General features: G+C 38.0%; 1 protein-coding gene across 4 annotated transcripts in view; it reads left to right on the forward strand.

Annotated features, from left to right (window-relative positions):
• Positions 1 to 27,733, forward strand: part of SLC44A5 (solute carrier family 44 member 5) — a 405,375-nt gene that overhangs the window by 211,348 nt on the left and 166,294 nt on the right. For all 4 annotated transcript variants that reach the window (XM_047728191.1, XM_047728193.1, XM_047728192.1 and 1 more), the window contains one exon: positions 10,331 to 10,379. In XM_047728191.1, coding sequence (XP_047584147.1) covers positions 10,331 to 10,379 — 49 coding nt within the window. The remainder of the gene's footprint in view (positions 1 to 10,330; positions 10,380 to 27,733) is intronic.

The following is a 27,733-nucleotide window of genomic DNA, read 5'->3' on the forward strand; positions in this document are numbered from 1 at the left end:
TCCAGCTCTCAGTGGGTAGTCTGCTTAAAGATTCTCTCTCTGCCCTTCCCCCCACTTGCACACACATGTACTCTTTCCCTCTTTCTAAAATAAATAAATAAATCTTTTTTTTTTTTTTAAGAAATATATACTTAATATATGTTAGTGAGACTCTACTGATGGCAAATCTTTTTTTTTTTTTTTTTTTTTTTTTTTTTTTTTTTTTTGCCTGGAAGTTTCTTTATTTCATTCTTTTTTCTTGAACAAATTGTACTTGAATAAATCTAAAATCTGATTTGACATATATTAAAACTTTCACCCTATGCTCATTTTATCAACTAGCCTTTGGTAATTTCCATTCTTAGTTTCTTTCTGCTATATTCTGAATAGTTTATTTTGACTTACTTTCTTGTTTGCCAATTGCCTCTTCAGCTGTGTCCAATCTGCTATCAAACTTATCCATGGAATTGTACATTTTATTTATTGTGTTTTTCACTTCCAGATTCAATTTGCTTCATTTCTGAATCTGCCAGGTAGTTTTAAAAACATAGTTCATCACATTTATTTTCACGTTTGTCTTTTATTGCTGAAAAGAAAAAAAAGAAAAAACAGTAAGCTTAGTTGTTTTATAATTTGTGAGTAATCATGTAAATCTCTGGAGACTTTATGGGTCTATTTCTGTTGTCTGTGTATATCTAGTTCTTTCACGGTATCTTGTTTCTTTATATAATTTGTTATTTTTTTATTGTTTGCTATATATTTTCTTTGGAAATTTATTTGTGAGAATTCTTAGAATAAGATACATTCCATCAGAAGTCTGTTGTTTGTCTGTCAGCTGCCTAGGAATACCTACAGATTGAACCTACTTGAGATTACTTCACATACACTGCAAATTCAAGTGAAGGTGTTTCCCTCATCTTTCTGCTCAGTGTCAGGTGATTTTGGTAAGGGTGAGGTGGGTTTCATCCTGAGGGTGTATCCCTTTGGAGTTCCAACTTAATGGAGTGATGTTGTCCCATTTGACTTCTTCTCTTGAGCAGCTTCTGATCTCTGTCTTCTGTTCCCCTTGTTCCTTGAATTTGCTAAGTTGGTAAATATCTTTGAGACTATGGTAGCTTTGGTAGTATCTTGCTCTCTCCAGGTCTACACTTTCACTTAGATTTTGGCCTGGTATTTCTTCACTGCTTTGTCAGCTTTTCAGTGCTCTTTAGAAGATACTCTTTAAGCTTTATATCCATAATTTATAGATTCTGGATATGGAGACAGTTGAATCTCTCATACTTCTGGAATTAGAGCTGACAAGTAAACTTTTACTTGCAGATTTATCTTCACAGTTTTGTTTTACAACCATCATGGCAGATTATGAGGCAAACCCTTGTCTTGAGGGCTAGATTTTCCTTCCCTATTCTTTCACTCCCACCTCCAAATCTATATAGAAGGTCAAAGAAGTAAGACCAAAGTTTTCTTTTGACAATGAGTTCACAATATGTTCAGTCTCTTTGTGGAAAATCCATTTTGTGAGGAAAAAATACTCATGAGCACTTCTTCCTCACAGATGCTCCATAGAATTTACAAGTATAAAATCTGGGCTATTTTATTTTTGACTCCATCCAAGGAGACAGGACTATAGGAGGAAGTGAGGTAAGTCCCGAGGCATCCATTCCAAGTGATTATCTTGTTCTGTAACACACATCCACTCCCCCCATCCCAGCTCTGAGGAAGAAGAATCTTAATCTCTCTCTTTCTTTTCTCTGAATGCATTTAACAATTTAGGGTGGGTCAATCCAGTAGGTTGTGTGTAATCCCTGTTGTCTGCTATTCCCCCATTTGTCATTCTAAGTAACTAGTCTGACCCATTGGTGGAAGAACATAGTTTACCACAATTTTTCCCCAATTATCCTATAAATAGAGGCATTCATCTAACACAGATTCTAATAGTGTATTCCACCTGAGTTTTTATTTGTTGGATCATGATGTCTTGTGGGTAGATAGTACGCGCTGAATTGTGTTTTTCTTCCCTACATTCAGGCCCAGGGATAGGGATGTTTTGCCAGTGATTATTTTTTTCCACCATCTTGAGTTGTGGCAAAAGTCAGAGTTGACATGCAGCTTAATTTTGTTCTCATCAATAACCCGTGAACAATATGAAGAAGTAGGAGAAATGTTATCACTAGCTTCCAAGCTGCTTTATTCATTTGTGATAAATTGACAAATTTTTGCTATTTTTCTTTAGTAGTGTTTATTCCTAAATTCAACAGAAAGTCTTTTACTCAACTATAACTTCAAAAAATTTTCTCCTTCTTTACAGAAGTTCATTTTTGTATCTGTATAATGATGAAAACTATCATTTCTCCCAAACTTTATTCATTTACTGTGTTATTGCCTGAATTCTGCAGATGGAAAGGCAAGATGAAGTCACTTATTTTTATATTCAGGGCAAGCAAATATACTCTTCATTTCCTATCTCTGATTGTGAAATTGTTATATTTTATAGGAGTAAAGGGAATAGCGTCCTGTGTAATAATGAAACGCATAACCTATGATACTGAAAGAAAATAAGGAATTTCTCCAGCGTAATTAGAGTATGTCTTTGCTCTTTTTTTTTTTTTTTTGAGTACCTCATGTTGGGCAATAAATACAAATATGGCTAGAAAGAGATATTAGAAACCCCAAGCTGATAACCTTCAAACTCAATTCATGTTCTTGTTTGCTTCCAGACTCTCTTTTTAAATCAATATTGATTCAGAATTTTATTTATTCTGAGAAGATATGTGATTATCCAATAATTCATGGCTGTTCTATAGCACAAATTCACTGTTTTGTCACAGTAGTCAAGAAAAATCATTTTTTCAGAAGTACATTTCCAATGCCCCCTAAACGTGCATCTTTCAGCACTGCCTATAAAATCAGTCCATGAAGAAGCAGCCTGAGTGTTTTATGAATGTTTTCTTTTGGCTGTTCAGTGGAAGTAGAGGTTGTTTCTTCTAGGTATTACTTCTAAGGTTGACATTTTAACTGAATGTTAATGACTTGTGTTCGTATAGAGTGAAATACTTCAAATGATGATGCAAACTATATAGAAACCAACCCCACAGATTAGAAAACCCTTTCTTAAAGCAGGAGATTGGACATTTTTGATGTAACAGTGGGTGATTTATTATTTTGTATGTTTAGGAAGTTACTCAGGCTGGGAGAAAAACAACCACTATAAGGTCATGGTGCCACAGTATTGTGTGGCATGAATCAGTGCTGAAGGAGTCTCATTTGCATTTTCATTAATCTTGCCATGTCCCACGTGGGGTCATGTTTTTGCCCTAGATGAGTTTTTGGAATGCACATCATGTTCTACAAGAGGCACTGCCGTCATCAGGTGATGAAGCATGGCGCCCTGCCCTTTCCTTCACCCCCACCAAGTGTGTTCCTCTGCAGTGCTTTTGGGATTGCCTCATCCTCTCTCACTGCTGCAGCCTCCATCAGGCTTCTACCCTCTTATCTCTGAAATACGACAGCAATCTTCTTGTCTGTCCCTCTGCCTTAACTTTCCTATTTCTTCTGCATCATACAGCTACATAAACACATATTAGTTGTATTACTTTCTCAGAAGACTTGAGGAGATTCGTAAATCCTACTCCAACTCTGGATGATGTGTGTTTTTCTTCTAACTGCTCTCATGTCTCCTCCCCCAGGAATAACTCTTTGCGATGGCTGAGCATGTGCTTTTTCCAGCTTTCCCACATGGTACAGTCTTCCCTTTAAGCATCCTCAAAATTTCTCTCCTCCAAAAAGTTATTCCATAAGTGTCACATCCAGCTTAGTCATGGAAACCTTTCTAGAATTATTGTCACTTATAGTCACTGTGACAATTTGACTTAAGTTGGGTTGCATTGATTCTACAATGACCTACTTTGTTATGAGGGTAATTTACACATATCTTGCTGCTTCCAATGATCATCCCAAAGGCAGAAATTGTTTCCTTCTTTTGTTATTTTTAAAAAAATTTTTTGCTACTATCTATCATTTAATAGATGACAAAATGGAAGTTCACAGACAAAAATGGGAATCCTCCCAAGATCACAGTTTATAGATGGCAGAGATGACATTTGATACCAAGAAATTTGATGCCCAATTTTTATTCACCAGTATGGGATATTGTCTCCATTACTTCCTTTGCTAACTCCTATTGGTCTAAGACATTACAGATTGGATGCTGAGTTAATGGAGTAATTTTTCACATCAGTGCAATTCTAGGAATCTATTAACTTGCCTTTAATCCAGGTTGAATTCCCTCTAAAATGATTAGCTGGTAATTGTCAAGATTTATCTCCTATTTGTATTTTCATAAACTAAATTAAAGTATGAATTCAAAATTACATTGAAATTTAATAAAAATTTACTACAGAAACATCTATTGAGTGCCTGTTATATATGTATACGTGAGGCACCAAAGTAGGTAATAGCATTAGACTAACAACCAAGATCTGGTATCTGCCTTAAAGGAAATGCCTAGTTGCATTTCTTTCTAGAGAAAGAAATTTCTTACTTTTTCCAGCTTCTAGAGGCTGCCACATTCCTTGTCTCATGATTCTCTCCATCTTCAAAGCCAGCAATGGCCAGTTGAGTTTTTCTCCTATCATATCAGTCTGACCTTGTTTTCATAGTCACAGCTCCTTCTTTGATGTTTTTGTCTCCTTCTTTCCCATGTATGGACTGTCGTAATTATATTGGGCTCAGCCAGATAATCCAAGAGAATCTCCCCATCTCATAGCCTTCAACTCAATCATACCCACAAAGTCCCCTTTGCTGTGTAAATTAAAATAATTCACAAATTTGTGGGATTTGGATGTGGGCATCTGTCTACCACAGCACATGCCTTAAGGCATAGTGTACCAAGTGCAATAATGCAAGTAACAGAAGTATGTGTGTCTCAGAGATGAATGGAATTAGTTATGTTGGGATGGGCTTATATGAAAGTTCTCAGCACTGGTCTCTAATCAAAGTAGGCCCCACCCACTGGCACAGTAGCCAGTAGAAGGTTTTTGTCCTTGTCCTTCTCCTAGAGGGTGAGTGGGAATTTCTAAGAACTATAGGATTTCCTTAGCCATTGTGAACAGCACAAAGAGGGGAAAGGAACACTGTTCAAAGGGCACTATGCAAAACACCTGATTTGGGCTGGAATCATAGCAGTACAGAATTGCTATAAGATCAGGTTTGAAGTGAGGGATGGTAGGAGATGAGGCTGGGAAGAGGGGCCTGTTTGTGAGAGGCCATGTGTGTTGGGCTGAGAAGTAGGAACATCTCCCTATAAGAAATGGCAAAGAACATGGTTCTTTATTCCTTGTTAAGACTTGGAGGAAAGAGACTTCTTTCCCTAGATGAAGTGGTGGGTCCTCACTTATAGACAGAACCATAAACATGTTTGTAAAAATCAAGTTTAAAACAAGTATTTCATGTTTCACAATTTTCCGGTAGCTGCTATTGAATATTAAGGGAAGACTTAATTTTGTAGTATACCATTTTTCCTTGCTTTTTGGAAAGCTATCTGACTTGGTCATTTGTAGTAATTCCAAGTCCTACTTTTTCCCACCATAGAGTTCTCTTTTTTGATATCTAAACCACACTACATTCTCTGAAAAATATACCTGAGGGAATAAAAGTAAAGGTTTCAGGTTTTTGGTTTTTATAACTGATTAGTGGTAGTTACATTGTCATTTTTCTTTCAGAAACAGATTGCTTTTAAAGAAAAGAGTCTTTCCAAGCATGCCTGGCTGCTTTATCTTACCATTTGCATTCAAGGAGTCATGTGAAATCTGCACCCATGATTTGAATTAATTACCTGGACTATTTTCCTTATTCCTCATGAATGATTTCTAGTAACAAAAATTGCATTGTGTAATTTTTGCACTGTGCAATACAATTATAATAACAAGTGTGTAACTTCTATAATGAATATTTTTTAGTGACTCTGTTGTCATAATAGTTTTGGTGATCTGAAAATCACATGAACTCAAGAAGCTCTTAAAATGATTACCTAATTATAATTACTTTCTCTGTAAGTTAGAAATATGAATTATATTCAGCTAGCTAAGCCGTGTGATAGTTCAGCATTGTGGCTCTTTTCACTTAGCTGGCCTTTCAGTCTATTTATTCCAGCGATGCAATTAGAGCACATGAGGGCCTCAGAGAAAGTAAGGGCCTGTATTGATTTCAGGAAATAAAAAATTTGCATGACAATATGAATTCTGCCAGCACATGGGGTAGGCTGAAGTCATCACTTTCCAGCTGTCATTACTATATCTTATCATTCGACTGTGGCATTAGTGTATTTTCAGCTGAAATATAAGGCAGCCAGGATTTATAATCAGAAAGTGTCAGCTTTTCAGACAGATTTGACAACAGCATTTCATTTACACTGTGATCCACTTTTTCACTTTGTAAGGTACAAATCACACCAAAATTGGAAGCCAGCCTAGATACTTTTTTTTTTTTTTTAAGTAATGTTTTCACCCAACATGGGGCTCAAACTCACAACCCCCGAAATTGAGTCACATGCTCTCCTGATTGAGCCAGCCAGGTGCCCCTTCAGCCTAGATACTTTTAAAGCAGTTTTGCCTATCTTTAATGTAAAAAGTGAAAAATTTAAGATCAATGTAAGTTGCTAATCCCTTTTCATCTGCCTCCTCTTCCCACCTATCTGTGAAATTTCTGAGGTCACCAGTGAGCAACTTCCTGCCAAGTGGCTCAATATAGGCTTTGGTGTCAGACCATGTGCCTTTCAGTCCCACCTCCACCTCTTGTTAGCTGAGTGGGCTAGGGCAAATTAGCTCACCCGTTGTACCTCAATTTCCTCACTTGTAAAATGGAATAATAACAATGGCACACCTTACAGAATTATGGAGCATTAAATAACATACACTGTGCAAGGGAGTACAATTCACATTGTTTTCTCTGTGCAAAATGGCAGTTTCATGTGCAAAGTACTTATAGTAGTCCCAGATACATTCATTTACTAATCATTTTTCTGTGGAATTTATAATCTTCCCTCTTTCTTGGAATTCTTTCACTTTCCTGAATGTCACTTTTCTGTTTCCCTACCTATAACTGTTTAACTTTACCTTTTACCCTTAATTGTGAAGAGGTCAGTTCCCAGTTGGGCAAAAGCAGACAAGCAGTCAGGAAAAGAGAAGTTGACGGTGTGTCAGAGAACCCAACACTGAAGTATATATAGACCATTTCAAACAGGAAATATTTTACACACTTCCCTTTGAAGTAGAAACAAGTATTGGCATTGTAAGGTATGGCCAGCGGGATCTGACTAGACAGAGTGGTAATCCCAGGTGGGACAGGTTCTTAGTCTCTCTATGGCTTGTTTTTTTTAATAGGCTAATAATGGTTTTCAGTCTACCTACATAATAATGTTAATAAGAACTTGGAACAGCACTTAGCATTTAATGCTAAAAACATGTTAAATACTATTGTTCTTGTTGTTATAATAACATTATAACTGACAGATCCTGAAGCTCTCCTTTATGGAGTTCATCTCTTCATGATATAAACTTTGTGACTTCCACGTATTTATCTCAAGACTTGATCCAAGATTCCAGTTTCTTAACTCTGGCTGAATAACGTCAGATGTCACTTCAAAATCAACCTCATGTTCTCTTTCTTAGAGCAACTTTGCAATTTCTTCCACCTGCTAATGTTCCCAAACTATTTCAGTAGCATCAGTCTTTCTTTAAGTCTAGGTGAAAGACTAAAACTGATTGAGGATTATGGGTTCTTGGTCTGTAGTCACTTGATTTGAAGCCATCTTTAACTTCTTTTACCCTCCAAGTCATTCATGAAGTTCTGTTTATTTTTTTCATGTAATTACATTGACTAATGATGAATGTTCACTGGGGACTTACTAAGTGCCAGACACTGTTCTAAGCACTTTGGCAGGTATTAATTCATTGAATCCTTATAACAACTTTATGGCATAAGCACTGTTGTTATCCCCATTTACAAATATGGCACTAAGACTCAGAGGTGAAATGATTGTTTCTATGCCACACAACTGCTTCATGATGAATCTTGAATCTCTCTTTCCATCACTCCTGCCACCACATGGGCAGTGGCTCACATTACTTCACCTCTCTTATTACAATAGACTCCGAAATTGATCTCCTTGACTTTGCATTTTGCCCTACAGCTTGTGTACCGCCGGTAGATTGCTCTCTTTAAGCACTGCTTTTACCATGTCGTTCCTTTGTTCAAAATCCTTGTATGGCTCCCAGTGGCCTAAGATGTATAAAATAAATTCCATCCCAAGTTTTCAGGCTTTCTGTAGTATGATTCTGTAGTATCTATTCAGCTTTATTTTCCCCTCCTATTATCCTATTATCCCCAGTCAGACTGAGTTTTTCACCATCCCCACAACCACGCTAATCATCTCTACCTTCATTCATTGCTACAGGTCTAAACTACACCCTTCCATCCCCAAATGTGATGGCTCTAGGAACCCTTCCTTACTAATCTCAACCAAAAGTGACCTTTTCTTCCCTGGAACTCTCATAACACTTTCTTTGTACCCTTCTTTTTTTTTTTTTTTTTTTTTTTAAAGATTTTATTTATTTATTTGACAGAGAGAGATCACAAGCAGGCAGAGAGGCAGGCAGAGAGAGAGGAGGAAGCAGGCTCCCTGCTGAGCAGAGAGCCCGATGCGGGGCTCGATCCCAGGACCCTGAGATCATGACCCGAGCCGAAGGCAGCGGCTTAACCCACTGAGCCACCCAGGCGCCCATCTTTGTACCCTTCTTATGATATCATGTTCTGCTTTGTATTGTAGCAATTCTTGTACTTTTCTTATTTCTCTCCCTGCTCATCAGTTTGTTAGCTTGTTGAAGACAGAGACTGTTTCAGCAATCTTGTATCCCCTGCAGCATCTATTTTAATGCAGAACACATAACAGGTGATCAATAAATAATTACTGAATTTAACAGGATTCTAGTTTTATCCACCCAAAGTGTTTCTCTTTTCGCTCTTGTTTTATTCTAATCTTTCATAATCTCACTCCTTGAATGAGACCCTCTTGACTGTTCTAGTCCTTGATGAAACCGACTTTCTCAGAACTCTTGTAACACTTAAGGCAGATAACCACACAATCGAGTTCTTGATTAATTGTTTCATTTGGTATATTCACTGTTCATATGTTACAACACAGGGCCTGGTAAATAAAGATTCTCAAGAAGTATTTGTTGAATGACTCAAATGTTGATCTTGTCCCACCAATTAAGGTCTCCAAGATGGGGACAATGCCTTATATAACTTCTGTGGTGCTGGTGCCCTTGGCATATCATAGGTTCTTTATAAATATTCACTGACTCTTAGATTTCTGTTCCATGTGTGCCTTATCTTCCTGTTGTCTTTTCGTCAGCCTGTGATTACACCAAAGAGGCCTATGAGTCCTCAGAACTCATGTCCCCATTTACAGGCAGAGTTGGATTCCTGACACATGGGGATTTTTGCCAGTCCCTTTTGAAATGCTCTGTTTAATTTCAGGATGAGTCCTTCTCACAGGGACAAATCCCTAGAGGAAGTGGTGGGAATGCTTAGGTTGGGAGAGAAGCATCAGGGGTTTGGGATTGCAAAATACAGGTCACTGACCAGAAAAGATTTTACAGAACTTCATGTCCTGGGTCTCATTACACAATGCATGTCATGGGAAAAGGCCATTCTGTGTGTACCTTGTCCTGTTTAAAAACAGGGATAGTATATCACATTCATGATGCAGTAATAAATGACATCTCCCCAGATGGCATGAAGCCTGTCAATAGGATATTCAAAAACTCAATTAAAAATAATATTTATATAATATAAGAATGACTGGTATATACCATATAGCCAATGTGGCAGACCCAACCAATACTTCAACTTCTTGAAGGAAAGCCTTATCTACTGAGAGAAAGGGAAGAACAAAATAAGCAGGCATCTCTATTATACGGTGCATCTTGTGAGCACTCAGCAATACTTGGGGATGGCAGATGGTAGAATGGCTTTGCAGACCAGAAGGGCTGCAAGTTTTGTTGCCCTGAATGGAATCTGTAATATTTCCACATAGAACAGTGGGAGATATGTGTACGCTATGCATAGACTATGGTCCTTAAGTCTTCCCAGTCTTGCTTCTTATTGGAGAGAGGGAAAGGATTAGCAGATGTAACCAAGGCATAATTGATGTTTCCCTGGACCAAAGGATGAATTCAACAGTGTGCTGGGCAGTAGCCAAGATGTAGATTTTTCTTTATTAATATTTCATATATATTTATTTGCGATTTCATTGGCATACATGCTTAAAAAGTCTTTGTTTTAAATGCAGGTAATCCAAGGACATTTGATCCTAATTTCAAGGGGCCTATTGCCAAAAGGTAAGCAATTCTTTTCCTTGAAATATATTTTTTAACAAACACAGAAGGCTTACTTTTGGTACCATTTTCTGGTCACTGGAAAATTGTATCTGCTCTGAAGGGGAAATGACTTATTTTTAGCCAAAATTTCACCTTATTTATGTAAAGAAAATATGGAAAATAAATATTTTCATGACTCATAAATATCCTTTCCTATTCAGGAACTGAAATGTATTCAAATTATTAGACCAAAGAGTTTGTATTGCTTAAAAAGAGAAGCTTAAAAATGTTCTACAAGACATAATCACTCTGTAGAGAAGCAAGCACGTTGCAGCCGTTGTTTTGTTCACCTGTTTACTCTGTGTTTCACCACTGCAATGCAGAATTGCTATGCCAACTTCTTCCACACCAGGTATTTCTGCTACCCTGTTTCCAAAAGCAGAAAGCTTTTTTAGAGACCACCATTCACCACTGCGTCGTGTAAGCTTCGGATACTTTAGACTGTTCTGGGGAAATAGGTACTTATCTCAACTGGTGCTTCTCTCTCAAAGTTGTGTGGTATGTAAAGACTATTCAGTAATTCACAGGTCTCTTTTATTATTACTTTCACCCTCTATTCCCAGGCTTCCTGCTAATCAGGAAGGGGTTTGCAGGGTAGAATAGGTAAAAATGAGGAGAAAATCATGCTGTTGGTAGCTGGGTTTTGCTTAGCTTTGACTTTGATTTCTGGTATTTGTATGTCGATAAACTGCTAGATGGAATAATGATCAGCATGCTTGTTTGCTCTTGCCAACCATCAGCAGGTACATTAGAATTTACTGTTTTTTTTTTTTTAAATTTTTTTAAGATTTATTTATTTATTTGACAGAGATCACAAGTAGGCAGAGAGGCAGGCAGAGAGGGGTGGGGGGGAAGCAGGCTCCCCGCTGAGGAGAGAGCCTGATGTGGGGCTTGATCCCAGGACCCTGGGATCATGACCTGAGCCGAAGGCAGAGGTTTTAACCCACTGAGCCACCCAGGCGCCCCAGCATTTACTGTTAATGCCCACAATATCCCAGCTCTAAACAAATATGCATTCAGTGTATTCTAATGCTGCAAAAAGCCAAGTCGTTTGTTTGGAATTATTTATTGAAGGTGTACCAGTGCCTTCTTTAGATTAAGTCTGAAATCTCTCATTCTTTCCATGATAACACCATGGGTACATTCTGTTATCTGGTATACAAACATCCCCATTCAGTATGTAGGTTACTTTTACTGCATTTGCATTGATTTTACAATAACTAATTTGTGAGAATTGAATCTAGCTTATTGACCCTAAGGGACCTCTAGATAGAATCAGATTCAACAGTAGTAGTAGTTGTAGCAATAATAATAATAATAATAATAATAATAATAGTAGTAGTAGTAGTAGTAATAACGTGCTGCCACATTTGGACAGACAAAATACAGATTAAAGGTGTGCCTTTTGTAGCCATAGAGAAGAAGGCAGAGTTATGCCTGGCTGGCTTTAGGTGTGGGGAAGAAGTTGAGATCGACTTTAGTTATTTAGAGTTTTTTTTTTTAAAGATTTTTTTTTTTTTTTAATTTATTTGAGAGAGAGACAGTGAGAGAGAGCATGAGCGAGGAGAAGGTCAGAGGGAGAAGCAGACTCCCCATGGAGCTGGAAGCCCGATGTGGGACTTGATCCCGGGACTCCGGGATCAGGACCTGAGCCGAAGGCAGTCATCCAACCAACTGAGCCACCCAGGCGTCCCAGTTATTTAGAGTTTAATGATGGAAGCAGGTAATCCAGGTAAAGTCTAAACTACTGTGATAATCACTATGAAGAAGGTAATTTAATTTTTACTAAGGGATGATTTAGGCACCACAGAGGCCTTCAAAGGTGAAATTGTCATTATTTGGGCATACCTCCCCCATTCTTAAATCCAAGACCAGGGGAAAGTGTTGTAAAACCACAGGGGCTTAACTCTAGGAAGGCACAGTTGACCCATTTGTAACTTTTCTATAATGCCCTTCCTGGGAAAGTAATTGGGTGTGTTTTATGAGCAAATGAAAAAGCCCAGATTCTTCACATTACCCTGGGCAGCAGGGCCAGCTTTAATAATGCCTTTTGCTTACAGATACCACTTCCCCTCATAGAGATCCGCATTATTATCAGATATTCAGGACAGCCTTTCCAGCATTCTCTCCTTGTCAGTCGACCCTGTTCTGTACACCTGTCTCCGTCCACAAGGATATCATTTGTACCTAGTGATCACCCAACTGTAGTTATTTCTAGGAGAGGTGAAGGAGTGATGGTAGGGCCATGGGAGATATTAACTCAGTTTCTCATTTGTTCCCATCTACTAAGAATTGGACCTATGGGAACCAATGACCTGTAAGATTGATCCTCTCCACCGAAGGGTGATTTTGATAGTTTAAGTTGTTTTTCCAGTCCCTTTTGAAAAGTAGTTATCCAGTGCTCAGGCTTTGTCCCCTATATTCAACAGATATTTTAGAAAGTTTTTTTTTTTTTTAAGACTATTTATTTTTTTGACAGAGAGAGATCACAAGTAGGCAGAGAGGCAGGCAGAGAGAGAGAGGGAAGCAGGCTCCCTGCTGAGCAGAGAGCCTGATGCGGGGCTCGATCCCAGGACCCTGGGATCATGACCTGAGCCGAAGGCAGAGGCTTCACCCACTGAGCCACCCAGGTGCCCCAGAAAGTTTTTTTTCTTAAACATTGGATTGAGATTATGAGCTTGGTAAAATGAAGTGGCAGTGAAATGAATGCAAATAGAAAACAAAGAAATAAGCCTCTTTTGTAAGATGCTACATGAGAAATTCCATGTGTGATTTAGAACCAAGAAAAAATTTTTATTTAATGGAGAATTAGTATACTTTCTTCTGTTAGATAAGGAGAACTGTGTAATCCACTATATTTCTCCTTTTGTACTGAATTCTAGAAAGCCCGCTGATAAATTTAATTTCAGTGCCAGCAACTACATTAGTCTTTGAGTCAAGAATTTATTTTCGGGAGTTTGAATTTCTATTTCTATTTTAATAACTGTTGCACCCAGGTGTTTTAAGTCATTTCATTTAAGTTTTCTTTTTTTCTGGAAAGAGGCAGCATATAGGTAGACAGGTAAATAGAAATAAAAGGCCTACATATTCCATAATTGCCTTTTTCCCTTTATACACAAAACAGATGAAGGACATATGACTGATACTAATCAAATTGGTAGGTTTCACAATGCTGAAAATAACTATTATTATGAAGGGTAGAAAATCTGTCTGAAATGTAATAAGATGCCTTTATTTCTACCTAAAGCATTGGCATTGGGAAGAAATCCACTATCATTTAAACAGTTCAAGAAGAGAAAGAAGCAGGGTTCGTTAGGGATGTGGTAGAGGGGATTCACTCACACACAAGAGCTGGACTAAATGACCTCTAAGTCCTTTCCAACCTTGAAATTTCACAACTGATTCAATTAATGCCAAAGCATAGAAGGAAGAATCCAGCTTCTGGCCTAAGTGATAAACATGTAAAGTACTGTACTGATATCCTCTTGTGAATTCTGAAGGGCCATTATCAAGTACACATCTCAAGTTATTGTGAGAATATAATGCTTTCTCTTAAATTTATGCAGTTCTCATTGGCTACTTGTTGAAATAATTGGTGTGCTTTTTTGGTTATACCAGTTATAACATCATTATTTTTATTTCCTTCCATTTCCTTTCATATTTGGAGACTATTTTAAAGTTTTCAAAGGGAGTGCTGTGGATATAGGCTTTTTATTTCAAACTATTTTACAAGTCAAAATGGCTTGTAACTTCCTCTCTTCCCTCACGTTCTCTCCAGTAGTGATTTATTCTCTAACACTCTCCTCACACTGATTTTGTGAAGGTTACCAATGATTTCCATCTTTCCAGGTGTAGTGGGTGGTGTCTTTTGTTTTAAACTCGCAGCAAGATTTGACAAAGGTGACCATTCTATTTTTTGAAACATTCTTTTCTCTTGTTTTTTTTTGACCTCATACTTACCTGAAGCTTCTTTTACCTTATTGGCCTCTACTTTTCAGTTTTCTCAATCTTGGCCTGATCTCCAAATGTTGGAATGACATAAGACTTGGTCCTTGGCCATCTACTGTTCTCCTTCTCTAGTCTATTTTTAGACTAAGCCAATAACTTTAAGTATTATTTGTATGTCATTGACTCCCAAGCTTGTATTGTTACCAATGACTCTTCCATTGACCTGGGTATTTCTGGATTTCTCTGCCTACTTGACATGTCTCTTTGAATTCTTAGTACTTACTCACACTTAATGTGGCCCAACCAAGCTCTTGATTCTTGATTTAGAATTTGATCCCCAAATTCTAAACCTCCCCCCTCAGTTTTTTCCATTTCAGAAAATAATACCAATATCCATTAGGTTACAGATCCTTGGTTCTTATTTTTTTTTTCATCTCCCACATTCACTCCATTAGGAAGTCTTACTGGCTTTTGCTCCACAATATATCTCCAGGCCAATGGCTTCTCCATCTTTCCCGCTACCGCCTTCATCCATGTCTCTATACATCCTGCCTATACTTTTGCACTGGATACTAGAATGGTCTTCCTTTTTACACTCCTGCTTTTCTTAAACCTTATCCACACAAGACCCTGAGTGAACTTTCAAATCATAGATGAAATTATGCAGCTCTTCTACTTATATATTTTCAATAGCTTCCCATAGCACTTTGATCTCAAACTTACTGGGCCTTATATGAGTGCCCTTTGTGTAATTCACTGATTTTTTTTCTCTACCACTCTTTCTTTTTCCTCTCATTGTAGCTGTACTTGGATTCTTTGAAATTTTTGAACATTCTGAACTTACATCCATCTTGGAGACTTTGTGATTGTTATTCCTCTACCTGAAATGTTTTGCCCCCAGACCTTTATATGGCTGGCTGCTTCTTATCATCCCTCTCCTAACTGCCATTGCCTAAGAGGTCTTAATGACAACCCAGGCTCCCAGTCACTCTCCCCACTGCCATTTTTAGTAGCTTCAACTTTTTATTTAAATTCTAGTTAATGAACATAGTCACTCTCTGCCACATCACTTAGTTGTATTTACTTTATAATATTTATCACTACTGAAAAACTTGCTTTAGTCCTTTCTTTGCTTACATAGTTAATGCCCAGTCTAAAATATCAGGTCAATGAAAAGCAAGAACCTTGTCTGTTTTGTTGATCATTCCATCCCCTGGATTTAGAAAGTCCCTGACACATGTGTATTTGTTGTACAACTAAGTGAACTATTACCCTAGCTTCAAAACTGGAGATGTGCTGGGAAGGATGGAAGCTAGTTGGAATAATGGCAGGGTACCATTTAGAAGACTTATTTCAGTAATCCAGCTGAGAAATGATTAAAACATGGACTAAGACAGTGGCCCTGGGAGAGAAGTTTAAGAGCTAATGATAAAGCAAAACTTTTAAGGCTTTTGTACTGACTGTATGTTGGGGGTAGAAGAGAGAATTTAGCATGACTGGGCCTGATAGTCAGATGGGCTGTGGTTATGATTACCAAATCAGGGAACACAGGAGGAGAAGAAGGATGGTTACGAAGGGTAGAGAAAACCGTAAGTAAGTTTAGATTTAGAAGTGTTGAATTTGGAATTCCTGTGGCATACCCAGGGAGGAATATTTAGTACAAAGTCAGGAATATACTTCTGAGGCTCTTTGAAATATTGATATATTTAACTAAAAAAGTATGTAAATAAAGAGGAAAATTTTAAAGCATATTAAAGTGTAATAAAAAACTTTAGGGGTCTGGGTGTGCCTGGGTGGCTCAAAGCATCTGCCTTTGGCTCATGTCATGATCCCAGGGTCCTGAGATCAAGGCCCACATTGGGCTCTCTGCTCAGTGGGGAGCCTCCTTCTCCCTCTTCCACTCCCCCTGCTTGTGCTCTCTCTCTCTGCCAAATAAATAAATGAAATATTTAAATAAATAAATAAATAAAACCTTAAAAAATGTAAGTTTTCTCTTCTGAGAAATACTCCCTGGTCATCCCTAGAGTAAACTGTATGTACTTTCTTGGTGCTCTCAGAATACTCTGTGTACTTACAATACTGTATTGTAATTAGTTGTTTGCTTGGCTTATTCTTCAATTAAACCATGGGTTCTGCTAAGTAGTAACAGTTTTGATCATGTTGTACCCTCTATTCAAATTTCACCAGTGAGTTCCCACTGCTAAACATTAATTCCCATGCCTAATATATATTCACATCCCTACACAAATTTATCTTACTATATCTGCCTAAACTACTTTTCCACCCCATGCTCTGTCTGTCTGTCTCTTGCTCTGTCTTTTTCTTTATGGAGTTTCTAAACCCTTGAATGAACTTTCTGTTGAATCAAACCAGTCCTGTATACTTCTGCAGGGCCTGAAAATTTATTATATCAGTACCCTAGAATTACAACTCAGGGATGATAACTGGCACTAACAAAGTTACAAGGGACTGATGTATAATACCAGAATACCAATGCAGTAATTTACATTAAGAAATTCAATGCTGAGCAGACCTGGTGTTCATGTTGGCCTGACCAGCACATTGCTCCCTTTAGGCAAACTGCATGAGAAACCCAATTATTAAAAGGTTGCTTGATGAGTGTATAGTTCGAACAAGGGAATTGCATGAGTAGAATATCTAATGGCATCAGGGGCTGGCTGCCTATGGTGTCTCTCAATGGAGTGGGATCCTTACATGAGTTTGATTTGGTGCTCTAACCTTGAGTGTGCTTGAAGGGCAGAGCTGTTTGATCATTATTTGCAATTCTCTTTAGATATGTTAATAAAGTCAATAAGTTTAAAATCAGGCTTGCTGGACTAGGAGGCTTATAATATCATTGAACTGATTATGTACATCTCTGCTTTAATTTTGTGTTGATTTCTTAGTTTAACTCTTGGAAAGCAGCATTATTTTGTGTACTCTCAAGTTTTGGGGAAACACTTTACTGTTACATAAAGTGGTAGTGTTCCTTGCTTAATGGCCCTGCTCAGGAACCACCCCTTCTGACCCCAGTCTCAGTGTATCTTCCCTCCACTGAAATCCTGCAGCTTTTGGTGTGAATGATATTCAGTACATTCTACTTGTGATTGCTTTATAACTTTTGTACTCATGTATTATTTTGTCCTTTGACTTATAATTCCCTTGAAGGACGGAGATCTGCATTCAGTATATATGTGAGTAATTAACGACAAGGGCAGTCTTTCCCCCCACCCCCAATAATACCACTAGCTAGAGCATCTGCTCCTTTGATGACATTCTGGTTTTAAAGAATGGGGTTATTTCTTTCATGGCTGTGCTTATAAATGTTAATATTCTTCTAATCTGCACCTTTCATATTTTTCCATTAAAAAATAAATAAAATGAACAAAGTCCATCCCCATGTCCTGAGAAGATAATATATGACCTTTATCATAGGCTGCTAACTGTAGCAATTTGGACTTTATTTTTTCAGACTTGGACCCACAGGTCAAGCAAATGGTCATAACATTTTAATGGCTTTGCTCTAACATAAAATGAATGAGATAAACAGAATAAACTGAGCTTTTTACACTGGGACCTATAAATCTTTGACCTGCCTTGACCTAGAATACTTGGATCTGCACTGCATACAGTGTCATGCCCTCTGTGGACACTTCATAAAAACTAATTGAATTGAAAATTGGTCTGAGGTATATTCCAAAAGCCGTAGTAATACAAGTAGCTCAGAGAACTCTGATGCTATTTCCTTATTAGCTGAGAGTTGTATTTAGGAATTTGAACTCCCATATCATACCACTGTCATCTGAAAATGGTATAGAATTTGGATAGCTTCTCAGCAAGAGTTTTAAATATGACTTTAAAGTCCTAGAGTTAAAACCTGTTAGTGAGGCTTTACTTATATATGGTGACTGTTTTGCCTCAAATATGATAGTGCTATGGCTACCCTGCAGCCTCTTGTGTTTTTCCATAGGTTCTATGTCACTCTGCTTCCTCCTCAGCCTCATTTTCCTTTATTCATTGAACAAATATTTTTAATACATGTAACTCTGTGATAAGAATTATGCTAGTTGGTGATAACATAAAGATAAGATGTCCTTGTCCTCAAGGAATTAGATAATAGAAGATACAGGCAACTGAAAAAAACTTTATGGTTCAATGTAGGAAGTACAAGTGGTGGGAGAAAACGACCTCTTAGCTGTGGAAGTCTTATGTGGCTGCTATTCCAAAGACTAGTATTGATTTATTTTCATTCAACAAATATTTATTGGTCATCTGTTATTTGCCCAATATCTTATAGGCATTAAATACATAGTGATAAGCAAGATAGATACAGCACCTGTTTTTTTGGAAGAAGGAAGAGACAGGGCAGACAATATCTGAAAAATGAACTGACAGTATCACAAAGTGAAAACTATGAGAAAGAAAACAAATCAGTATGATGTGATAATGCATAGCTGAGGATGGGGGTGGGCTCTAATTTAGACTTTGTGGCCACAGTAGACCTCTTTATAGAGCTGACAATTGAAATGAGACTTGAGTGGTAAGGAGGAACTAGCTATACAAAGATTGAGGACATGGCACTTCAGACAGAGGAATAGCAAAATATTAAGTCTTTAAAGCAGGAATAAGCTACTGTGTTCAAAGAGCAGAATGAAGGCTGGTGTGACTGCAGTATGATGGAAAGGAGATGGGGTTGGAAGTGGGTTGGTAGGTGACTCCTGCAAGCACATTATGGCTTGTGTGTATAAGTGTGATGCAGAGCCATTGGAAGGTTTTAGGGGAATTAGTTAATCTAATACATGTTCTTAAAACTCATTTTTACTGCTGTATAGAGAATGATTTTTAAGAGTCCAAAAGCAGCAGCAAGGAGATCCATAGGAAGCCTTTGTAGTCATCTAAGTGGAGGAGTCAGACTTAGACTAGGGTGGTGGTAGTGGAGATGGATAGATGTGAATATATTCAATATATTTTTTGGTAGTAGAGATGACAGTACTTACTAATGTGAGATGAGAGAAAGAAAGAAGTCAAGGAAAACTACATTTGTAAGTTGAACAACTAGGTGGATGATAATTCTCTATATGAAGAATGGAAATAGTAAGGGAGGAACAAGTTTGCTATCATAGGACTTCTATTTTGGCCGTGTTATGTTTAAGTTGTAGAGTAATAGATATTCTTGTGATGATGCTATAAATGAGCCTGTAGCTCAGTGAAGAATAAGGTGAGGGCTAGCCATTGAGAATTGGTGGGGGGCAGTTATTGGTGTAGAGATAATATTTAAAGCCAAGTGTCTGGATGATATCACTTAGGAGGGTGAAGAAGAGACCTAGGGATAAACTCTGAACTTGACCACATTTGAGGGGGGTCAAGCAGAGGTAGAGGAGCCAGCAAAGGAGACAGAAAAGGCACCCATGGGTTAGCAGAAAAGCAAGGAGATTGCAACTTTTTAGAAGCTGAAAGTAGTGATACAAGAAGAGATGGATGGGTAGATAGATGGATGGATGGATGGATGTGATCAACTGTGTTGATTGCTTTGGGAGATCAAGCAAGATAAAAACTAAGAAGCGACTATTTGATTGGCAATACAAAAGTTATTAGTGACCTCATCTGCTCAATTTCAGTGACGTGGTGGGCACTTAAGTCTGATAGGGAGAGTTAATTAAAGAATATGAGGTGAGAATAGGAATTAGTTCTTCTTTAAATGTTTGGTAGAATTCCCCCGGGAAGCCATCTGGCCCTGGGCTTTTGTTTGTTTGGAGATTTTTGATGACTGTTTCAATCTCCTTACTGGTTATGGGTCTGTTCAGGCTTTCCATTTCTTCCTGGTTCAGTTGTGGTAGTTTATATGTCTCTAGGAATGCATCCATTTCTTCCAGATTGTCAAATTTGTTGGCGTAGAGTTGCTCATAGTATGTTCTTATAATTGTCTGTATTTCTTTGGTGTTCGTTGTGATCTCTCCTCTTTCATTCATGATTTTATTTATTTGGGTCCTTTCTCTTTTCTTTTTGATCAGTCTGGCCAGGGGTTTATCAATCTTATTAATTCTTTCAAAGAACCAGCTCCTAGTTTTGTTGATTTGTTCTATTGTTTTTTTGGTTTCTATTTCATTGATTTCTGCTCTGATCTTTATGATTTCTCTTCTCCTGCTGGGTTTAGGGTTTCTTTCTTGTTCTTTCTCCAGCTCCTTTAGGTGTAGGGTTAGGTTGTGTACCTGAGACCTTTCTTGTTTCTTGAGAAAGGCTTGTACCGCTATATATTTTCCTCTCAGGACTGCCTTTGTTGTGTCCCACAGATTCTGAACCGTTGTGTTTTCATTATCATTTGTTTCCCTGAATTTTTTCAATTCTTCTTTAATTTCCTGGTTGACCCATTCATTCTCTAGAAGGATGCTGTTTAGTCTCCATGTATTTGGGTTCTTTCCAAATTTCCTCTTGTGATTGAGTTCTAGCTTCAGAGCATTGTGGTCTGAAAATATGCAGGGAATGATTCCAATCTTTTGATAATGGTTGAGACCTGATTTAGGACCAAGAATGTGATCTATTCTGGAGAATGTTCCATGTGCACTAGAGAAGACTGTGTATTCTGTTGCTTTGGGATGAAATGTTCTGAATATGTCTGTGATGTCCATCTGGTCCAGTGTATCATTTAAGGCCTTTATTTCCTTGTTGATCTTTTGCTTGGATGATCTGTCCATTTCAGTGAGGGGAGTGATAAAGTCCCCACTATTATTGTATTATTGTCGATATGTTTCTTTGATTTTGTTATTAATTGGTTTATATAGTTGGCTGCTCCCACGTTAGGGGCATAGATATTTAAAATTGTTAGATTTTCTTGTTGGACAGTTCCTTTGAGTATGATATAGTGTCCTTCCTCATCTCTTATTATAGTCTTTGGCTTAAAATCTAATTGATCTAAGGATTGCCACTCCTGCTTTCTTCTGATGTCCATTAGCATGGTAAATTCTTTTCCACCCCCTCACTTTAAACCTGGAGGTGTCTTCGGGTTTAAGATGAGTTTCTTGTAGGCAACATATAGATGGGTTTTGTTTTTTTATCCATTCTGATAACCTGTGTCTTTTGATTGGGGCATTTAGCCCATTAACATTCAGGGTAAGTATTGAGAGATATGAATTTAATGCCATTGTATTGCCTGTAAGGTGACTGTTATTGTATATTGTCTCTGTTTCTTTCTGATCTACTACTTTTAGGGTGTCTCTTTGCTTAGAGGACCCCTTTCAATATTTCCTGTCGAGCTGGTTTGGTATTTGCAAATTCTTTCAGTTTTTGTTTGTCCTGGAAGCTTTTAATCTCTCCTTCTATTTTCAATGATAGCCTAGCTGGATATAGTATTCTTGGCTGCATGTTTTTCTCATTTAGTACTCTGAATATATCATGCCAGCTCTTTCTGGCCTGCCAGGTCTCTGTGGATAAGTCTGCTGCCAATCTAATATTTTTACCATTGTATGTTACAGACTTCTTTTCCCGGGCTGCTTTCAGGATCTTCTCTTTGTCACTAAGACTTGTCAATTTTACTATTAGGTGACGGGGTGTGGACCTATTCTTATTGATTTTGAGGGGGGTTCTCTGAACCTCCTGGATTTTGATGCTTGTTCCCTTTGCCATATTGGGGAAATTCTCTCCAATAATTCTCTCCAATATACCTTCTGCTCCCCTCTCTCTTTCTTCTTCTTCTGGAATCCCAAATTATTCTAATGTTGTTTCGTCTTATGGTGTCACTTATCTCTCGAATTCTTCCCTCGTGGTCCAGTAGCTGTTTGTCCCTCTTTTGCTCAGCTTCTTTATTCTCTGTCATTTGGTCTTCTATATCGCTAATTCTTTCTTCTGCTTCATTTATCCTAGCAGTGAGAGCCTCCATTTTTGATTGCACCTCATTAATAGCTTTTTTGATTTCAACTTGGTTAGATTTTAGTTCTTTTATTTCTCCAGAGAGGGTTTTTATATCTCCCGAGAGGGTTTCTCTAATATCTTCCATGCCTTTTTCGAGCCCGGCTAGAACCTTGAGAATCGTCATTCTGAACTCTAGATCTGACATATTACCAGTGTCTGTATTGATTAGGTCCCTAGCCTTTGGTACTGCCTCTTGTTCTTTTTTTTGTGGTGAATTTTTCTGCCTTGTCATTTTGTCCAGATAAGAGTATATGAAGGAGCAAGTAAAATACTAAAAGGGTGGCAACAGCCCCAGGAAAATATGCTTTAGCCAAATCAGAAGAGATTCCCAAATTGTGAGGGGGGAGAAAGGGGATAAAAAGAGGTTCAGAAAGAAAAAAAAAAAAAAGAAAGAAACAATTAAAAAAAGAAAACCAATAAAGAAAATATATAAAAAGGAAAAATATATATATATATTAGATAAACTAGTTAAAAAACGTTAAAAAAGAAAAGGGTAAAAGTTAAAAAAATTTAGCCAAAGAAGAGAAAAGAAAATTGAAAAAGAAAAAAAAATTAAATTAACTGCAAGGCTAAAGAATCTTGGGGAGAAAGCCATGAGTTCCGTGCTTTGCTTTCTCCTCCTCTGGAATTCCGCTGCTCTCCTTGGTATTGAAACTGCATTCCTTGGTAGGTGAACTGGTCCTGGCTGGGTTTCTTGTTGATCTTCTGGGGGAGGGGCCTGTTGTAGTGATTCTCAAGTGTCTTTGCCCCAGGCGGAGTTGCACCGCCCTTACCCGGGGCGGGTCTGAGTAATCCGATCGGGTTTGCTTTCGGGAGCTTTTGTTCCCTGAGCGCTTTCCGTAGAGTTCTGGAGGGCGGGAATGAAGATGGCGGCCTCCCGGTCTCCGGCCTGGAGGAGCCGAGAGCCCAGGGCCCCACTCCTCAGTGTACCCTCAGAGAACAGCGCCCAGTTACTCCCGTTGCCCTGGCCTCTGGCCGCGCTCCGAGCTGACCGAGCCTGCGACCGGTTCAAGGTAACCCCGAGTTTAGAGCTCACTCCTCGGCTCTGTCTCTGTAGCCGGCTTCCCTGTTCTAATAACTGTAAGCTCTGCAACACTCAGACACCACCGATCCTTCTGTGACCCTGTGGGACCTGAGGCCATGCTGACCCTGCGTGGGCTTCACCCCAGTTAAGCCTCTGGAGCGATGTCCCTCAGCGGAACAGACTTAAAAGTCCTGATTTTGTGCTCCGTTGCTCCGCCGCTTGCCCGGGAGCAGGCCCCTCCCCCCGCCGTCTATCTTCCCGTCGCTTTGGATTCACTTCTCCGCCAGTCCTACCTTTCAGAAAGTGGTTGATTTTCTGTTTCTAGAGTTGCTGTTCTTCTCTTTGATCTCCTGTTGGATTTGTAGGTGTTTGCAATCTTTAGATAAGCTATCTAGTTGATCTCCTGCTACCTGAAGTAGTCTCAGCCTGCTACTTCTCCGCCATCTTGACTCCTCCTGAGGAGAATGATTTTGATAGAGAATGAAGAAAAGAATCAGACTCGTGGAGGCCTATGTTGCAGATTAGGTTCTCCGGAAACAGATGGTGAGCTGGATTTGGATTGCAAGCTCCTTAGTAGGGATCAACACCAGTGAAAGAAGGGAGGAAAGTGGGAATGCACAGAGCAAGATGTCAAACTGACCACAAGGCCTCAGCCCACCCAGCAGGGAGCTTTAGAGTGAGTACTCTAAAGTACTCTAAAGAGTGAGTCTGGAGTAACTCTGAAATGGCCACATCTTTATGAGCCCACTTGGCTCAGTCCCTGGTTTGTCAGCTATCTTGGGAGTGTGTGAAATGGCTGAGGGAGACTGTGAAGTTCCTGGCACATAAAGGCTGTTTATGAACACACTTGCCCCAACCAGGCAATAAGTCCTTCTTGAAGGGAACCCGGGTGGTGCATCTCCAGGGGGACCACAGAATGTGAGAGCATGGTGTGTTCCATGGTGTTGCAGAGGGCTGGAACTAATACTTGTGCAAAACCCACTTTGGTAATGAAGCTTAACATCTTGTTTGGAATTATGGAGAGGTTTAAAGGTCACGATGAAGATTTAGGACTCCCTTTCCTTCGGGGCTTTGTTAAGGAAGTTATGTAGGACTGTGTGATCATTTAATGCTCTGCTTTTAGGAGAGAACCCTGCATAGTGAAGCTAGGGCAGCAGCACCTCTTAGAAGTAAGAGCTGCCACAGAACACAGCTGCTTAATGAATTTGTGTGTTGTGGGGAGAGAGATAGACTACATATTGTGTCTATTTCCATCTGGTCTTATTCTTGGATAATAGTATCTTTGATGTTTCATTCACCACAGACATTTGACTCTTCACCTTTACTATGATGACAACTAAAACGTTTCTCATAGACCCATAGCTTATTTTCTTGGAGAAGCTAATGCTTGTTTCTATTACTATACACCTGTATACCACACACCATATTATTATATCCCTGTGTCAGAAGAGTTTATTACCACATGCTTTTCAAATATTGTTGTATTCAGGCTGTTTTGCAACTGAATGAATTTGTTTTTCATTTGTTCTTCACCATTTTAACACTTAAAGTTTGAATTCTTTTGGCAGGACAATGGGGAGAGAAACTATTTTTCTGTTTAAAAACTGGATGTACTTTGTGTCCATTTAGAGCAGGAGACATGTGAGTGGGCACAGTGGGGAAGCCAGTAGGGCTGAAGGCAACAAATAGCTTCCAAAGGCTTGGGCTCAGGACTGTGGGACTTACTCTGTGACTGTGAAATGAAACCTCTGGAGGTAATCCTAGTAATAACATCTCATTATGGAATTTCTGAGTCATTCAGACACCAGCAGTGTGGAGCCAGGTTCCTGAGTCTTAATAGAACCAAAAATACTGGTTCTATACTCCAGAAATACTCCAGAAAACCCAGGAATAGAAAGAGCATTATCAGGAGACAGAAAGGAAAGGCCTACTAGAATTTTCTCCACTCACTAATAGCTGACCTTAATTGCTTTTCTTAATGTAATGACTATGCAACAGTTTGACATGAAGGTTATTTTCCAGTTAGATCTGTGAGGAAAAGTTAGTGAAGTATTATCAAACTTTATTTAGGTATTGGTATTTAATTTAAATCTTTCCCAAATTGTGCATTAGGCTTTTTTTAGATGATTTTTTTTTGCTTGGTTGTTTAAGTAAGGAATTATTAAATAAATGTGAGTTAAACATTACTTGAAATGCCTTTCTATTTTGGTAATGAAACTGTCACTCAGGCATGGCCCTTCACTTGATATGAGCATGTCCAAATCCTATATATAGCCTCTCAGAGAAACAAAACAAAACAACAATAGCTTTTTACTGTTAATGTTATAAACCCAAATGGGCAAAGTGACAACAAACCTCACAGCTGTGTATTTTAAAAGTCAGGACATGATAAAATAAGGCTAAAACTTCCCAACACATGTCATATTGTGATTTTGATTTAAGCTACTTGTTGGACATTTATCCAAGATGTCACTGTGTTTCATGATTTACAAGTATAGATATCACTTTATGTGCTCTAGACTTTAGAATTCAGATCATTCTGCATTTATTTCAAGCTGGAAGTCTCCTATTTATTTGGTGAAATATCTTCAAGAATTAATTCCTTCATGTTGGTAAAGTTGTGGTCCTGCGAAATATTATTTATCTTATGCTTTTTGGTAATCTGTCATCTATTCTTCATAGGATGCTTTCTGTCAGAAATGTAAAAAAAAGAGAAAAAAGGCTCAACGTCAAAAACTGAAAGAAAAGTGTTGTTTGCTCAAAATTTAAAGTAAAAAAATTCACACTAGAGTTGATGATCTCCATGTACCTTATTCTTAATGTTTCCCTCCTAAAAACATTCCATGGTAATGCGCATTTACATTTTATAGGTCCCTCTTGTGCCCTGCAGTAAGTATGGAGGAAGTGTGGAAGGCGCTGTTAGTTTACATTTGTGCATTTGATATCACAACTTGTTTTTTAGATTTAGGAAACCAAAGTTACAACCACATCATCCACCTTCTCCATATGCATTATCCATAATTTAATTTAATTTTGTTCAATAAAAGAGGGAATGGAACTCCATCTCTTCCTTTCTGGAAGAGGTTTGATTTCCCATCCCACTGCCTTCACCTTTCTCCCTAAAACTCTGGCTTTGATATGTATGCGTAATATTTGTGCTGAATTTATAAATTTATTTAACATTCTTGGTTCCCTAACTATGTTATTATAGTTTTGGTGTGCTATTTATTGACTCTGTGATCTGTTTTGGATTAGTAGACCATGTCTACATCTCTAACCTGATATGCTGTCTGTATCATTTACAATTCCATGGGGGGAGTTGAAGCTAACACACATAAATTTTAGCAAGTTGTTAAGTGCTAAACCATGATGATGATTGTAAGGGCAGTAGAATTTCCAGTTATAACAGAAAGAGCTCAGTCAAGTGATAAAGATCAGAATTAATGTAAAAGAGAGCTTTTGAACTGAGCCTGGAAAGATGGATTGGATCAGTATTTTGGAAAAAAAAAAAAAAGACGAAGGATTCCAAGTTAAAAAAAAAAAATCTATAAAGGCAAGAAGTCTTCATTCAGCATTTGGAATACCATCCTAAACATAGGGCTTCATCTCCAGTAGATATCCTCAAGTCCAGTTTGCATTAGAAGCTCAGCCCAGTTATTGAAATTTACTTGACTTGTACCCTCTTTGAACTGGACCGTTTTTTTCCTTGGATTGGTCATATTGACTAATTGACTTGATATTGAGTAGATACAGTCTCAGCATCTTTAATGAGGAGCACAATATTTTTCTCTTAATATCTCTAACTTTTGTTGCCTGAATATACTAAAATATGAGGAGCCCTTTAGCTACAATCTTATGGTTTGAGAGTTCAGTTTTAATTCCCTTAAAAATCAGAAGCTGGTATGACCAATGCTGAATTGTTTACACCCCTGAAAATATGCAGAGTAAAATAAGATTATGTTATTTCCTAGTTGGATCAGCCATAGAAAGTATTTTGTTTTAAGGAATTATTAATTTATTTAAGTAGGTAATACATGTGGGTAAACATTTCAAACAGTACAGAAAAGGCATAGAGTCCCTAGCACCTCAGAATCCTGTCTCAGAGACAACAAATACTATCAATGACTTGTGTAGCCTTTCAAATAAATGTGTGTATATAAATATATATTTATATGTATATATATATACACATACACATATATATACATATATATCTTGTATATCCCTTTTTCATATAAAAAATAATAGCATGCCATAATAGCTTTCTCTACTGTTTATTTTTTTCTACTGTTTTTAACCTAACACTATACCTGGGAAATCAATTCATCAGTACATACTGAAGTCATAGGAGTTTGAAGAGAGGTCTTGAAAGAAATTTATTAGATTCTTTTTTATTATTATCCATACAATTTCAAGAAATAACTTCATTAGTACTCTT

This window comes from Lutra lutra, chromosome 4, assembly GCF_902655055.1.
Source record: "Lutra lutra chromosome 4, mLutLut1.2, whole genome shotgun sequence".
Lineage (NCBI taxonomy): Eukaryota > Metazoa > Chordata > Mammalia > Carnivora > Mustelidae > Lutra > Lutra lutra.